At 48.1% G+C, this 12,785-nt stretch overlaps 2 protein-coding genes across 2 annotated transcripts; one reads left to right on the forward strand and one right to left on the reverse strand.

Moving 5' to 3' along the window:
• Positions 1 to 6,308: 6,308 nt before the first annotated feature.
• On the forward strand, positions 6,309 to 7,628 carry LOC109179055 (flocculation protein FLO11-like). Its single transcript, XM_019328624.1, has 3 exons — positions 6,309 to 6,881; positions 6,953 to 7,087; positions 7,185 to 7,628. The coding sequence occupies exons 1-3, from the start codon at positions 6,309 to 6,311 to the stop codon at positions 7,626 to 7,628; spliced, it is 1,152 nt and encodes a 383-aa protein (XP_019184169.1).
• An 894-nt stretch (positions 7,629 to 8,522) lies between these two features.
• Positions 8,523 to 10,976, reverse strand: LOC109179056. The gene is made up of 2 exons (XM_019328625.1): positions 9,292 to 10,976; positions 8,523 to 9,120 (listed from the first exon to the last, which is right to left on the reverse strand). Exons 1-2 carry the CDS (start codon positions 10,974 to 10,976, stop codon positions 8,523 to 8,525), a joined length of 2,283 nt encoding a protein of 760 aa, XP_019184170.1.
• Positions 10,977 to 12,785: the final 1,809 nt, after the last annotated feature.

Here is a 12,785-nt window from a genome sequence, read left to right on the forward strand (position 1 = left end):
ATTAAGATTATATTCTCGAATTATTAGTTCTCATCTTTTATTGATTACACACTCAATTCGATAGTTTTGGAAGAAAAAATCAATGTTCGAACTAAGATTGTGATTTTGGTTTTTAAAGGTCAATTGTATGTTGCTACATCTAGAGTTAGAAATCTCAAAGGTCTAAAAATTTTGATCCGTGGTGACTTTAAAATTGTAATTTAATTACTATTGTAATTTACTAAGTTCTTAAAAATTTGTAATATTAAATACTATGTACTAAATTTTTAATATAGTTTAAGATTTATAGTAATCACCCACCTTAAATATTATTTTAATTGTAAATATATTTATATTCATAACTTTATCATAGGAATTCACACATAATAATTATTAAATAACAAAAATTTTATATATGAATAAACCTCATATAAGGTATATTTTTATAACATATTTTCCGTGCATCGCACGGGACAAATACTAGTATATATATATATATATATATATATATATATATATATATATATATATATATAAAATTATCCTTGATATATTGCTAGCTAAGCATCACGCAAAGAACTATTATTTGCAATAGTAATTTGAGACTGCAAACAACAACAAGGTGCTACTGTTTGCAACTCCAAATTGTTGTTGCGAATAGTAATTCGCAATACGTAGTAACCTGTTATTAAAAAAAAAGGAAAAATATATATTACGAATATAAACATAAAAATAATAATAATCAAAATATATAAGTATTTATATGAATATTATGAAACATATACTAAAATTTGACGATGAAAAATTTTCTTTGTTCATGTATTTAAGGAGAACTAGAGAAAGTTAGGGATAAAAAATTCATAGAAAAAAAAATAAAAATCAATATAAACAAGCAATAATGAAGTAAAAATAATATTATTTCGAATTTTTAGATGAAGATTCTAAAGTTTATGAGAGAGAGAAAAATTGGTAGAGTTTAAAAATATAGGATAATGGAGAAAAAAAATAATTTTATTGAATTTAGAGAGGTTTATAGAGTTTAAATAGGGAGAAAAAATAAAGTTTAAATAGAGAGAGAAAACATTCAAAGTTGTTAGAAAGAAAATTTGAAATCTTGGGGTTAATGGTTGGATTTCAATTATTTATATTTGAGAAGGAAAAGTCTACAAAAGTCTACAAAAGTCTTAAAATTAAAAAGTCTACTAAAGTTCATAACTTTTTGAATACCACATGACTTTTAAAAACTCTTTAAAAGTCTTAATCGAATACTACCCGACTTTTAAAGAACTAGTTTTTGTACGCGCTTTGCGCGAATGGGATAATGCCCAATAATTAGTTTTAAATAAGTATTTCAAAGTATATCAATGCAATAATATATAAGATATGTTCATGCAAAGGTAAATAAATGTTGAATTTGTTTATTTAAATCGGTAATTTAAAGTATATATAAATGCAAGATATTATATGAGAGATTGATTATAATTGTCACTAAAATAAATGTTTGCAACTTTGTAATAACGTTAGTCTAAATACTTAGTCTTAAAGCGATAGTCTAAATAAATATTACTTTTGATTTAAATTTCTCTAATTCTTCTTAATTCTCTTTTGGGTAGCATTGTTATTGTTTTCATCTTCAGTACATGTCTTTTTTTTTTATTGGTAGTGTGTCATGTGCAATTAGGTTACTGGTAGCAGTATAGAGGGATTCATAATACAATGAGATTATAGTGTATGAAGTTTTAAATTTGTCTTTCTATGTATATGACTGAGATTTTAGTTGTAATATGAACTCTTTAGCGTACAAACACCTATTGATATTTAGTAGTGGTAGTTTTTTCCCTACATGTTTCATGTGTTGTGAGATGTGTGTTGTAGGTTATCATGTGAAAGTATTGAACAAAATATTAATATTTATTATATTTGTATAAAATACTTGGTAAATAAATAAATAAATAAATAAATAAATAAATATATATATATATATATATATATATATATATATATAGAAAAACGCTCATATGTGGTCATGTCATTAGGTGTGGTCGTGTGGTCGTATCTGGGTCGTTGAATCAGTTTAATCTAACGGCAGTGGTAATTCTGAGAATTTTCGCGCGTTTTGGTAGGTGGGGGTGTTATGGTAATTACAGTGGCCATTTATAGCGGGCGGGTTCCAGAATACACCAACAGTGTTGACAACATACACCAATAGTGTAATAAAACACACCACAGTGAAACACACCAATGGTGTATTTCCGTGTTATGGTAATTACAATGACCATTTATAGCGGCCGACTTCCAGAATACACCAACAGTGTTGACAACATGCACCAATAGTGTAATAAAACACACAACAATGTGATTTCCCCTATTTCGGTGTTTTATGACGAGTTTACCCTTACAGTTCGCTGGGTAGGAGAATGTGCGCGAAAATACTGAAAAAATCTTGATTAATATGATTCATTGGATCTATCTAATCTAATGGCCTATAATTGACCATATGACCACACCTAACAACATGACCACATGTGATCACTCCTATATATATATATATATATATATATATATATATATATATATATATATATATATATAAAACATGTTTTGTATTATAACTTTGATATTTAATTACAAGAAAATGAAAAAAAGAAGACTGTTGGTTTTTGGGTTTTCGGGCCCAAGGAGGTTCAACACAACCTTTGGTTGGTGGATTCACCTTTCAAAAAGTGATCGCAAAGATGAGTAATCGGATGACTAGAAAGTGGGTGTGTCTTCTTCTCTGGGCATGGACTCGCCCTTTACAAGTGTGGAGGGGGTCTTTATATAGCAGGCTCCCTTCCATTCGAATTGAAGTACATTAATCATTGCTTTTAAGGCTATTTACACTATCAGACCGTTCGGTCGCTGTTACCGAGTCGCCCAACGGCTCTGTGGTCTCTTAACGGCCCTTTTGACCGAGTCCTCTTGAATGCTGCATTGAGTGTTCCTTCAACGGCTCTTAGACCGACTTGAATGCTTCTCACTGGCCTCTGGGCCGAGGCTCCTTCTTTACTTGGGCCCGGACCAACTCCTGGACTCGGCCCAGGCCCTCGTCGGGCTTCTTCTTTTACTGACCCTTGTCTTCTATCTTGGGCTTTTCCTCTTCCTGGGCTCCTCTCTCGTGGGCCCCTCTTCTTGGGTCGGGGTCCTCACCCCATCAACTAGTCCCTCACTTTCTCATACCCGGGCCACTAATCCGGGTTTGAGAAAGTAGTAACTGTCCATTCCTTCCTCCATCGGATCCCGCCTTTAAAGAGACCTCATAACGTCCAGATCCTCTACTATCATCCCGAATTCAGCGGAGCCGTTGGATTCTCCCTGCTCCGCAAGGATCCTTTAAATAGCCTCTTGTCTTCTACATCTCTCCTCACTTGACCAACCATGGCCCGCTCGCCTTTGAAGGGAAAGCGGATTGACTTTGGGTCTCCTCAACGCCCTCTACCTTCCAAGCGGACTCGACCTGATAGGGAGAGTAAGAAGAAGGCTCCTCGCCCGTCCTCCTAGAGGTTTCCCTCCGGTGCCACTTCCTCTGTTCAACAGCCGCCGACCGCGATTCGCACGGAGAATGTTCCGACTTCCCTCAATCCGCCGCCTTCGAGTACTACCAGGGTGACTGCTCAGGACGGATCTTTCGTGGAAGTGGCCGTCCCTGAGCAGTTGACCTTTCGTATGACCTTCTCCATTCCACTTGATAACCTAGATGGGCCGGCCACTGGCCTGATGAATGATGCCGACTTCGCCCGATACCTGGAAATGTATCCGGATGACGAGGAGCCGGTGGTGCCGCCAATCATGCCAGCTTTCTGGGATACCCTCTGTCCGTCTCCCGCTAGACTGCCCGGGGAGACGTTCTTTAGGAGTGATTCTTCTTCACCCGGCGAGTAATTGGCCCCGGTCGAGTTTGGTTTCCGCGTTGCCGAGTGGGTGCTGCATAGGAGCATTTTTATTTATTGGCAATGTAATAAGCTCCTTATCTTGTGTGTTCCCCTCTTATAATAAGATCACGTTTCCCTCTGGGAGGGTGTTTATTTCTTAATTCTTTTCCTGATACTCATTCTATTCTCCCGGCTGATGGGTCCGAGAGTCGGCCATGTTGTCAGCCCCTTTTCAGTTTGACGCCTGCCAATATTCCCCATATCTTGGGTGAATCTACCTTTTTCAGCTCAATCGTGCGAATATCACTCTTTTCGAGCGGATTTGATGGAACTACCCCCTGACACAGATCCCTGTCCTCCGTCCAATCCGGTTCAGTTATGTCAGTCGCAATCTCTTCCGTGATTCTCGCCTAGGTATTCGCTTCCTTAGGGCTATATAAGGGCCCTTTATGGTTTGCGCAAATCACATTACACCTATTTCCAAAAGTGCGAAGCCATGAGTTACAGGGACGGTGATCGCCGCTGGTCCATCCGCAACTAGGAGCATGCTCGACTGGAGAAGTTGAAACAGAAAAGGCTGGCTAATGGAGGGCGTTTGGTAGGCGACTCGGCCTCAGACCCGATAGTAGTGCCTCCGGATATGCTGGACTTGATGCTAATGGAGCCAGCCGACGTGGAGATGGAACCGGTGGTGGATGACCCAGATCCAGAGGAGGAAGAAGTGTGGGAGGTTCCTCCGCTCTTTGGCGTGGCCATGTCTCCAAGCGCCTTAGAGAGGCCCCTGCAAATGGTCGACGACGGGAAGCCGGCCGTGTATCTGGATGAGGTGCCGGAGCCTGAGCCGAGCCCTCCGCCTTTCCGCCCCCAGTACTTCTTGGAGGGTCCTCCGCCTGCTCGCCCGTCAGAGGAGAAGGAAGCCAAGCCCTGATCTGCTTTTCCCTTGTAACTTGCATTCGGCCGAGTCCTGGGCCTTGTACTTTCTATGTTTATTAAATAAATTGTGCGTTTTCTTGTTTTCGCTTTGCTCTTATGCGTTCTTTAATCGTCTTCCGGTCCTTTCCCAACGGGACCTCTCTTGTTGAGGAGTCGCCGAAACTGGTTATCCGACTCTGAGACTGGAATCTTTTCACGAGCCTTGCTCGTGTTCACTGATGGGCCGGGTTTCACCGGATTTTTCTGGAAACTTCCATCCCGGACCCGGTGGGCCCAGAGGCCGTGGCCTACAATGGGCTTTTGGCTTAGCGGGCCGGGTCACTGCCGCCGGTTCTGGCCTAGGGTAGACGCACCGTTCGCAGGCTAGCCCTAGATCCGAACCGTCTCCCCGTTTTCCCAGGCATTAATTACAGCGTCTTTTCACCTCTTGTCACCCTCTTCTCCTCAATGAGAGGGTGACACGTGGCCATCCTTTGGGATTCCCCCTCTTTTAAATAGCCATCTCCTTCCATCTTCTCCTCACTTTCTTCCAACTCTCCACACCCAGCGCCAAGCTCCTCCGATTCTCTGTGCATTTTCCTCAGCCCACACTCAGGTTGGTAAATGTCTTCCTCCTCCGACTCTTCTTCTTCTCGTCGTCGCTCGACTGAGATCCCCGCGGCGACTTCCCCATCATCTTCTTCTCCTTCTTCTTCTTCTCCTTCTTCTTCTTCTTCTCCTTCTTCTTCTTCTTCTTCTTCTCCTTCTTCTTCTTCTTCTTCTCCTTCTTCTTCTTCTCCTTCTCCTTCTTCTCCTTCTCCTTCTTCTCCTTCTCATTCTTCTCCTTCTTCTCCTTCTTCTCCTTCTCCTTCTTCTTCTTCTCCTTCTCCTTCTTCTCCTTCTCCTTCTTCTCCTTCTCCTTCTTCTCCTTCTTCTTCTTCTCCTTCTTCTTCTTCTCCTTCTTCTTCTTCTTCTTCTCCCCATCGCATGGAAAGCCGGCCCATTTACGACCCACCAGAGGGTTGTGTTGGTATTCACTTGCACTCGGTTGCCTTTGGCTTCTGAGTTCCTCCGTGTCCGTTTCTCTCCCTTCTCTATCGCCACTATAATTTGGTTCCGGGTCAGCTAGTGCCCAATTCTCACCGCCTCCTCACATGCTTCATAAACCTCTGCCATTGGTGGATGTGTGAGCCGGATCTGGACCTGTTTCGGTATCTTTTTACCGTTAATAAGGTCGGCTCACACTCGCCGGGCTTCGTCCAGGTTGCCGCCCGTCCGGGGCGACAGCTTTTTGAGGGGTTGTCCGATTCCATCAAGGACTGGAAGCCCCTCTACTTCTTTGTTCGTCGCGCTCTTTCTTCCTTCACCTTTCCGATCTTGTGGCCGGCTGCTCTATTCAAGCCCTGCTCTCGGCGCGCCATTTTCTCTCAAGATGCGATCCAGGGTGGCGAGTTCTTGAAGGGCTTCGGGCCGTACTCCATTAAGTACTGATCTCGAGTCCGGGCCATGGGAAAACGAGGCTTGTTGCCAGACGGCGCGGCCACTTTAGGTAGTTCTCCACATGCCCTTCTCTTCTTTTTCTTTCCTGGTCCGACTGCTAACACTAACTCCTCCTTTTCAGGTCCTTATGACTCCGACTCCACCAGTTCCGACGAGGCTGCCGCTCCGACTCCAGAAATGGCTGATAGAGCTGAAAAGATGAGGCGCCGGCTGTCCCAACGCGCCTCTGGTGCCGCTGCTGCCTCTTCGTCTCAGTCGTCACCTGCCCCGAGGTCGACTCCTCCACCACCACGCACTGTGGTCGACTTGATGCCATCGCCCGTTGTCTCGCCTTCTCGAGCGCCGCCTCCTCCTCCGTCTGAGAGCCCAAGCTCTAAGCGGCCAGTTGAGCAATCGGACGCGCCGGCTCCAAAGAGGATCCGGTTGAGTATAGAGCCGGACGAGGACGCACAAATCTGGCAAGGCAGCTCCTTCGTCCGTTCCTGGGCCGACCACGTCCTTCTGCCTAAGGATGTGGAGATGACCGGCGCAATGCCGGACGAGTACATCCTCGAGGCCTCGCTTCGCCAATCGTACCGCGTAAGTATTTTCGGCTTATCGCCCCTTTTGTCTTTTTCTTCTTCTTTATCTGACCTCTTTGGTTCTCGCAGAACCTCACCTTCCAGATGGAGATGAGCAGGCGACTGAGGGGTTACAAGATGGGACTCCAGTCTCTTTCCACTCGCCTGCGCCAAACAGAGGAGGCTCGCTTGGAAGAACAGGCTAAGCATGCCAAATCGGTGGAGGTGCACACCTCTGAGCTGCTGAGGGTCACTCGCCAGTGGGAGGAGGAGCGGGACAAGGTTGCGACCATTGCTGCGACTTCTGGAGGATTACAAGAAGTCGGCGGCCATTGAGGCGGACGTGAAGGCAGCGGTGGCGGCTGGGCAGAAGGAGATCGCCCAGGAGTGGCTGGCGACGCCGGAGGGAGACGACTATCTCCTTGACTTGGGTGAGCGCGGCTATCGCTTAGGTTTCCGCGAGGCTCAAATGGAGACTTATGCCGCCTTGCTGGCCCGAGATTCTGCCTTCACTCCCGAGAGCTGGGGCCTCAAGCCAGTGCTGGACCTTCTGCCGGCGACTGCAGATCCCGCATCGACCGTGGATCCGGCATCTCTTCCTGCGGCAGATTCTGCAGATCCAGCAGCTCTCCCTGCGGCGGAGCCTACAGAGCTTGCAGAGCCGCCTCCTCAGGCGGAAGACTCCTCACTCGTCCTTCCTGCTGGACCATCGGCGGAAGCTCGAGCCGAGGAAGTTGATGTTGACACCCCCTCCCCCGTAGTTTAGGGCTTTCCATTTGGTAGCCTTCTTTTGTATGGGCTGGCCCCCCCTTCTCGGGCCCTTTTATTAATGAAGTCTTCTTTGCTCCTTTCGACTGCCTCTATCTCTTTTCTTCTTTTGGGTTCCCTAGGCATAATTTAAGGCCCTAAGCTCTTCCGCTTTGTTAAACTTCCATGATCAAGGATCTGGTTCTCCATCTGTTTGTGCCGAGTTCCTCAGTTGAGGCGACTCTGCAAACTTTTCTTTTTCCTTAGGAACGACTTGAGGTCAGTGCCCCGTTGTTTTTCAATATATTCGCCGAGTCCCTCAGTCGAGGCGACTCCTTAGGCTTTTTCTTTCCTTAGAAACGGTTTAGGGTTAGTGCCCCGTGGTTTCTTTATATACTCGCCGAGTCCCTCAGTCGAGGCGACTCCTTTTGGCTTTTTCTCAGAAACGACTAAGGGTCTGGGCCCTTGTTTCTTGTCTTTTCTCGCCGAGTCCCTCAGTCGAGGCGACTCCTTAGGCTTTTTCTTTTCTTAGAAACGGTTTAGGGTCAGTGCCCCGTGGTTTCTTTATATACTCGCCGAGTCCCTCAGTCGAGGCGACTCCTTTTGGCTTTTTCTCGGAAACGACTAAGGGTCTGGGCCCTTGTTTCCTGTCTTTTCTCGCCGAGTCCCTCAGTCGAGGCGACTCCTTAGGCTTTTTCTTTTCTTAGAAACGGTTTAGGGTCAGTGCCCCGTGGTTTCTTTATATACTCGCCGAGTCCCTCAGTTGAGGCGACTCCTTTTGGCTTTTTCTCGGAAACGACTAAGGGTCTGGGCCCTTGTTTCCTGTCTTTTCTCTTGCCGAGTGGGGGGCAATGATCGAGGATAAAAGGTGTCCTTTTATTAGATTCGGAAACTCGAGTACATGTCTAACCTTTTACTGGTATAATTTCTTCAAATGGACGACGTTCCAGAGTCGGTCTATGGGTTTTCCTTCTAGGGTCTCGAGCTTGTAGGTACCGGCCTGCACCACTGAAGCAATGCGATAAGGTCCTTCCCACTTAATTGCAAATTTGCCCCCTTCTGTGGGCTGGCTTGCCTGTCGGTCTCGCAACTCGAGGTCGCCAACCTGGAAGGCTCGTGGGCGAATCCTCCGGTCGTGATACCTCTTTACGGCTTGTTGGTACTCAACCATCCGGGCGCACGCCACCTCCCTTCTTTCTTCCAGGAAGTTCTTTTCAATTCCGATGCTTTCTTCGTTCTCTTCGTCGGAATAGCTGCGGACTCGGTAGGTGGGCTCAACGACCTCTACTGGGACCTTGGCTTCAAAGCCGTATGCTAAGGAAAAGGGGCTCTCTCCAGTCGCCCGTCTTTGTGTAGTTCGGTAGGCCCAGAGGACCCGGTCGAGCTCATCCGCCCAAGTTCCCCCGATGTCCTCCAACTTTTTCTGAATTCCGTCCACTATGGTCCGGTTCACATTCTCGACTTGTCCGTTGGCCTGGGGGTATGCGACGGATACCTTGGTGTGTCGTATACTATGCCAGCGACAGAAGTCGGTGAAAGCTTGGCAGTCAAACTGCTTGCCGTTATCGCTAACTACGTGCTCGGGCAGGCCGAAACGGCAAATCACCTTCTTCCACAGAAAGTAATCGATGGCCACTACACAAAATTTCAAGCTTCCCGGGGCGACTGGTAGTGGTCCTAACAAGTCGATTCCCCATTTAGCAAAAGAGATGGCCGTGGTGACCGGCGTGTAGAAGGTGGCCGGCCGACTGTCCTTCCGGGCGAAAGCTTGGCAAATGTTACACCTGGCTATCCATTCTATGCAATCTCTCATCATGGTCGGCCAATAATACCCCTGGACGACTAGCTTTCGGGCGAGCATGTGAGCCCCCTGATGGGCGGCGCAGATTCCTCGGTGCGCCTCATCCATTATCCTCTCGGCTTCGGGCCGGAGTAGGCATTTCAAGAGAGGCCCCCCGAACGACTGCTTGTACATCTGTCCATCAATGATCTGGAATGAAGGGGTTTTTCGTCGAATCCTTGCAGCGACTCCTGGATCCTCTGGTAATTCTCCTGTTTCCTTAAACCGCCGGATGTCTTCTATCCAGAACATCTCGGGGTTTTGCTCTCGATCCCATTCCTCGACATTTACCTGTTGGACCTCCCATGGTATTTCCTCTATACTCGGACGTCTTAACTCCTCCTTTTGGAAAATCTTGGCGAGGTGATCCGGTATTCCTTCTAAGGCGATTTTCGATAATATGTCGGCCTTGGTGTTGTCCACCCGGGAGATATGCTCTATTTCATACGTTCCGAACTCTTTCAGCATTTCTATCGCCTTCTCCTTATACTGGGTCATCCAGACGTTCTTAGCCTCGCAGGTGCCGGAAATCTGTCCCACTACTAACCGGGAATCAGTTTTGATCCGCAATCGTTCTGATCCCAAGGCCTTGGCGAGTCGAAGGCCGCCCAACATAGCCTCATACTCGGCTTCGTTATTAGACGTCGGGAACAAATAGCTTAGGACGTAGTAGAGTCGGAACCCCTCTGGAGTGACCAGCATGATTCCGCCTCCACAGTGTTGTCGACTCGCCGCTCCGTCCGCGTGCATTTCCCACCATACGCCTGAACGGTCTTCCATGGTGTGCTCTTTCTCTTCTTCCCCTGCCGTGCATTCGACCAGGAAATCGGCCAAGGCTTGCCCTTTTATGGATGGTCGCGGCTGATACTCGATCCCGTACTGGGTTAACTCCACGGCCCATTTTACCAATGGTCCTGACGACGCTGGGTTTCGCAGTATGCTCCTCAGCGGCTGGTCGGTCGGTACCCGGACAGTATGGGCTTGGAAATAGGGCGCTAACTTGCGTACGGTAATTACTAGTGCATAGACAAGCTTCTCCAAGGCTGTGTACCGTGTCTCGGCGGCCTTTAAGGACCGGCTTACGTAGTAGACCGGGTGCTGGGCACGCTCCTCTTCCCGAACCAGTACCGAACTCACCGCCTTGGGGGAGGCGGCCAAGTACAAAAACAAAGGCTCACCTTCCCGTGGGGTGGACAACACCGGAGGTGTAGAAAGGTACTGCTTTAGTTCCTCGAACGATTGCTGGCACTCGGTCGTCCAGGCGAAACCTTCTTTCTTCTTCATCGCCTCGTAGAAAGGTATAGTTTTATCTGCCGCCTTACTTAAGAAGCGACTGAGGGCAGCCAACCGACCAGTCAATCGTTGCAAATCTTTGACGGTGCTGGGAGGCTGCATATCGATGATGGCCTGGACCTTTTCCGAGTTGGGCTCGATGCCTCGTTTGGTCACCATGTATCCCAAGAATTTTCCGCCTTGCACCGCGAAGGCACATTTCTTTGGGTTCAGCCGGAGATTATACCTTAGCATCACTTGGAAGCAGTCGGCCAGGTCCTCCGCGTGTTTGGCCTATTCTTTGCTTTTGACTAACATGTCGTCCACGTAGGCCGCCATGGATTTGCCCAGTAAGTCTTGGAATAGCCGAGCTACCATCCGAGTGTAGGTGGCCCCAGCATTCTTGAGTTCGGAGGGCATAACTCGGTAACAGTACACCCCGTCTGGTGTAAGGAACGCGGTTTTTTCTTCGTCGGCCGGGTGCATGAAAATCTGATGATATCTCCTAAAGGCGTCCATAAAGCTCAGCAGGGCCAACCCTGCTATCTCGTCGACCAGCTGGTCAATCCGTGGCAAGGGGAACGGATCCTTTGGGCAGGCTTTGTTAAGATCAGTATAATCCACGCACATCCGCCACGCTGGGGGTTTCGGTACGAGGACCACGTTCGCCAACCACTCTGGGTATTTAACCTCTCGGATGTGGCCTGCGGCTAGCAGCGTGCCCACCTCTTTCTTTACGAATTCCCTTCGGTCATTGGCGAGATACCGCTTTTTCTGTACAACCGGCCGATGGTCCGGATCCACGGCGAGTCGGTGGGCGATGATGGACCTGTCGACACCAGGCATATCCTCTGGCCCCCAGGCAAAGACCGGCCGATGTTTTGGGAGTACTTGGATAATTTCCCCCCGAGTCTCCTCGGAGAGACCGACACCAATTCTGACCCGACCGTTCAGCGTCGATTTCGATTTCTTCCAATTCCACGGCCGGTTCCGGGCGGGGTATCATTGCTTTCTTTGGGGGCTTTTCCGTGATTTCGTGGACTTGCATTCCACGTTTGCCCATCCCCCTACAGGCTTGCAGGTAGCAATCGCGAGCGACTCTTCTATCGCAACGCACCGTTCCTATCCCGTTCGGCGTGCGGAATTTCAAGCAAAGATGCTCGATGGAGATCAGTGCTCCCAAATCCTCCAGGCCTGGTCGGCCGAGTATAGCATTGTGTGAGCAAACCAAGTTTACGACGATGAACTTCATGCTGAGCTGCTGCACGTCGGGATAGCTGCCGACTTCCACTGGCAGGGTGATGGACCCCTCTACCTCCACCGAGTCCCCCGTGAAACCGGCGAGCGGTGTTTTGACCGGATTCAGCTGTTTTCGAGTCAATCCCATCTTCGTGAAAGTCTCGAGGTATAGTACGTTGACACTACTTCCAGTGTCGACCAAGATTCGCCGAACGACCACTCCGTTTACGTCCATCACTATGACCAGCGCATCTCGATGCGGTGTCGCTCCAGTGGGCAAATCTTTGTCAGTAAATGTGATCGGTTCTCGGCACACTTTCTTCGATCTTTCTTCTCGCCCATATACTGTTCCGACGTATAGTTGTCGAGCGCAGGCCTTTCTGGTATTTGCCGAGTCGCTGCCCTCTGGTCCGCCGACTATCATGTTAATAACCGGCTTTTGGCGCCATTGGGCCTCATCCTCCTCAGTGGCCGACCGCTTGCCACGGCTATTCTCGGCGGCGCCCGCGGGATCATCGTCCCCTCGTGCTACGGACCTTCGCCTCCACTGATTAGGAGGCGGGGTCCCTTGCTGGATAATTCCTTCCATGACCTTTTTTAAATAGAAGCACTCTTCCGTACTATGGGTGTAAGACGTATGATAGCGGCAGTACTTAGAGTTCTTACCTGTCTCTTCACCTGCCATACGCTCGTCGATCGGCGGGGGCGGAGGCGGAGCGACCGCTTGAACCTCGTGCACCGGATGCTGAGGAACCGCTCTGTAGGGATGGACCATAGGTTTGTCATAGGGACGTCTAGCCTCGGGTCGCCGAGCCCCTTCCGGGC

The sequence above is a fragment of the Ipomoea nil genome, unplaced genomic scaffold (genome assembly GCF_001879475.1).
Source record: "Ipomoea nil cultivar Tokyo-kokei standard unplaced genomic scaffold, Asagao_1.1 scaffold0876, whole genome shotgun sequence".
Lineage (NCBI taxonomy): Eukaryota > Viridiplantae > Streptophyta > Magnoliopsida > Solanales > Convolvulaceae > Ipomoea > Ipomoea nil.

Coding starts and splice junctions, on each gene's coding strand:
- LOC109179055 (XM_019328624.1), top strand. CDS start 6,309: ATGGGAAAACGAGGCTTGTTGCCAGACGGCGCGGCCACTTTAGGTAGT. Junction 6,882..6,952: donor CGCTTCGCCAATCGTACCGC/GTAAGTATTTTC, acceptor TGGTTCTCGCAG/AACCTCACCTTCCAGATGGA. Junction 7,088..7,184: donor AGCATGCCAAATCGGTGGAG/GTGCACACCTCT, acceptor GATTACAAGAAG/TCGGCGGCCATTGAGGCGGA.
- LOC109179056 (XM_019328625.1), bottom strand. CDS start 10,976: ATGCTAAGGTATAATCTCCGGCTGAACCCAAAGAAATGTGCCTTCGCG. Junction 9,121..9,291: donor GCTAAATGGGGAATCGACTT/GTTAGGACCACT, acceptor TCGCTGGCATAG/TATACGACACACCAAGGTAT.